Source organism: Fragaria vesca, linkage group LG6 (assembly GCF_000184155.1).
Source record: "Fragaria vesca subsp. vesca linkage group LG6, FraVesHawaii_1.0, whole genome shotgun sequence".
Classification (NCBI taxonomy): domain Eukaryota; kingdom Viridiplantae; phylum Streptophyta; class Magnoliopsida; order Rosales; family Rosaceae; genus Fragaria; species Fragaria vesca.
The window spans coordinates 10,682,726-10,683,680 of NC_020496.1; the positions used below are offsets into that span (position 1 = coordinate 10,682,726).

The 955-nt window shown below is 39.9% G+C and overlaps 1 protein-coding gene across 1 annotated transcript in view; it reads left to right on the plus strand.

Annotated features, from left to right (window-relative positions):
- Positions 1-955, plus strand: part of LOC101313442 (calmodulin-interacting protein 111-like) — a 6,074-nt gene that overhangs the window by 4,431 nt on the left and 688 nt on the right. The window contains exons 7-8 of the mRNA XM_004305228.1: positions 250-676; positions 857-937. Of these exons, the coding sequence (XP_004305276.1) occupies positions 250-676; positions 857-937 (508 nt within the window). The remainder of the gene's footprint in view (positions 1-249; positions 677-856; positions 938-955) is intronic.

Below are 955 nucleotides of genomic sequence, written 5' to 3' on the forward strand. Positions count from 1 at the left end.
GGACAACATAAATAGTTTTTTTTTTTTTCCTCTTTGGATTAACCATGTCTAAGTGTGGGGGTATTTGATGTGCTCATATTATCCTATATTTATATGCCTGAATGTGAACATTTCATTGGGTTGTTGATATAATCATGTGATACTATGTGTTTGACTAATGGTGATGTGAGTGGCTACTGATAGCATTGATTGTGTATTATGGAGACTGCTGTAACTTTCGTGCTCTTAATTCATTCCTTCAACTAATAGGTAATCGTTGAAGTCCCAAAGGTTAATTGGGAAGATGTTGGTGGTCAAACGGAGGTGAAGAATCAATTGATAGAAGCTGTAATGTGGCCCCAAATGCACCAAGACGAATTCAAGCGTATAGGGATTTCTCCCCCCACAGGGGTCCTTATGTTTGGTCCTCCTGGTTGCAGCAAAACCCTCATGGCTCGGGCAGTAGCTTCTGAGGCACACCTCAATTTCCTTTCTGTGAAGGGTCCAGAACTTTATAGCAAATGGGTTGGCGAATCTGAGAAGGCTGTGAGATCAGTGTTCGCAAAGGCAAGGGCTAATGCCCCAGCAATCATATTCTTTGATGAAATTGACGGTCTTGCTGCCATTCGTGGGAAGGAAAATGATGGAGTTTCTGTTTCAGATAGGGTCATAAGTCAACTTCTTGTCGAAATGGATGGTTGGTTGCAAATTTATTATTGAATCCGCATTTATAACCTTTTTCTCCTTCAGAAGGTCTTTGTTTTGACAATATATTTGCATCATTTATGGAGATCATAACCGCTAAAACTTTTTGCAGTGATTATGTAATTGTTTTTGCTGTCATATCCTTGAATTGATCAGATTCTGCTAAAATTAGGTTTGCAAGAAAGAGTTGATGTCACTGTTATTGCGGCTACAAATAGGCCCGACAAGATTGATAGTGCGCTTCTAAGACCAGGTTATCTCTCTCTCTCTC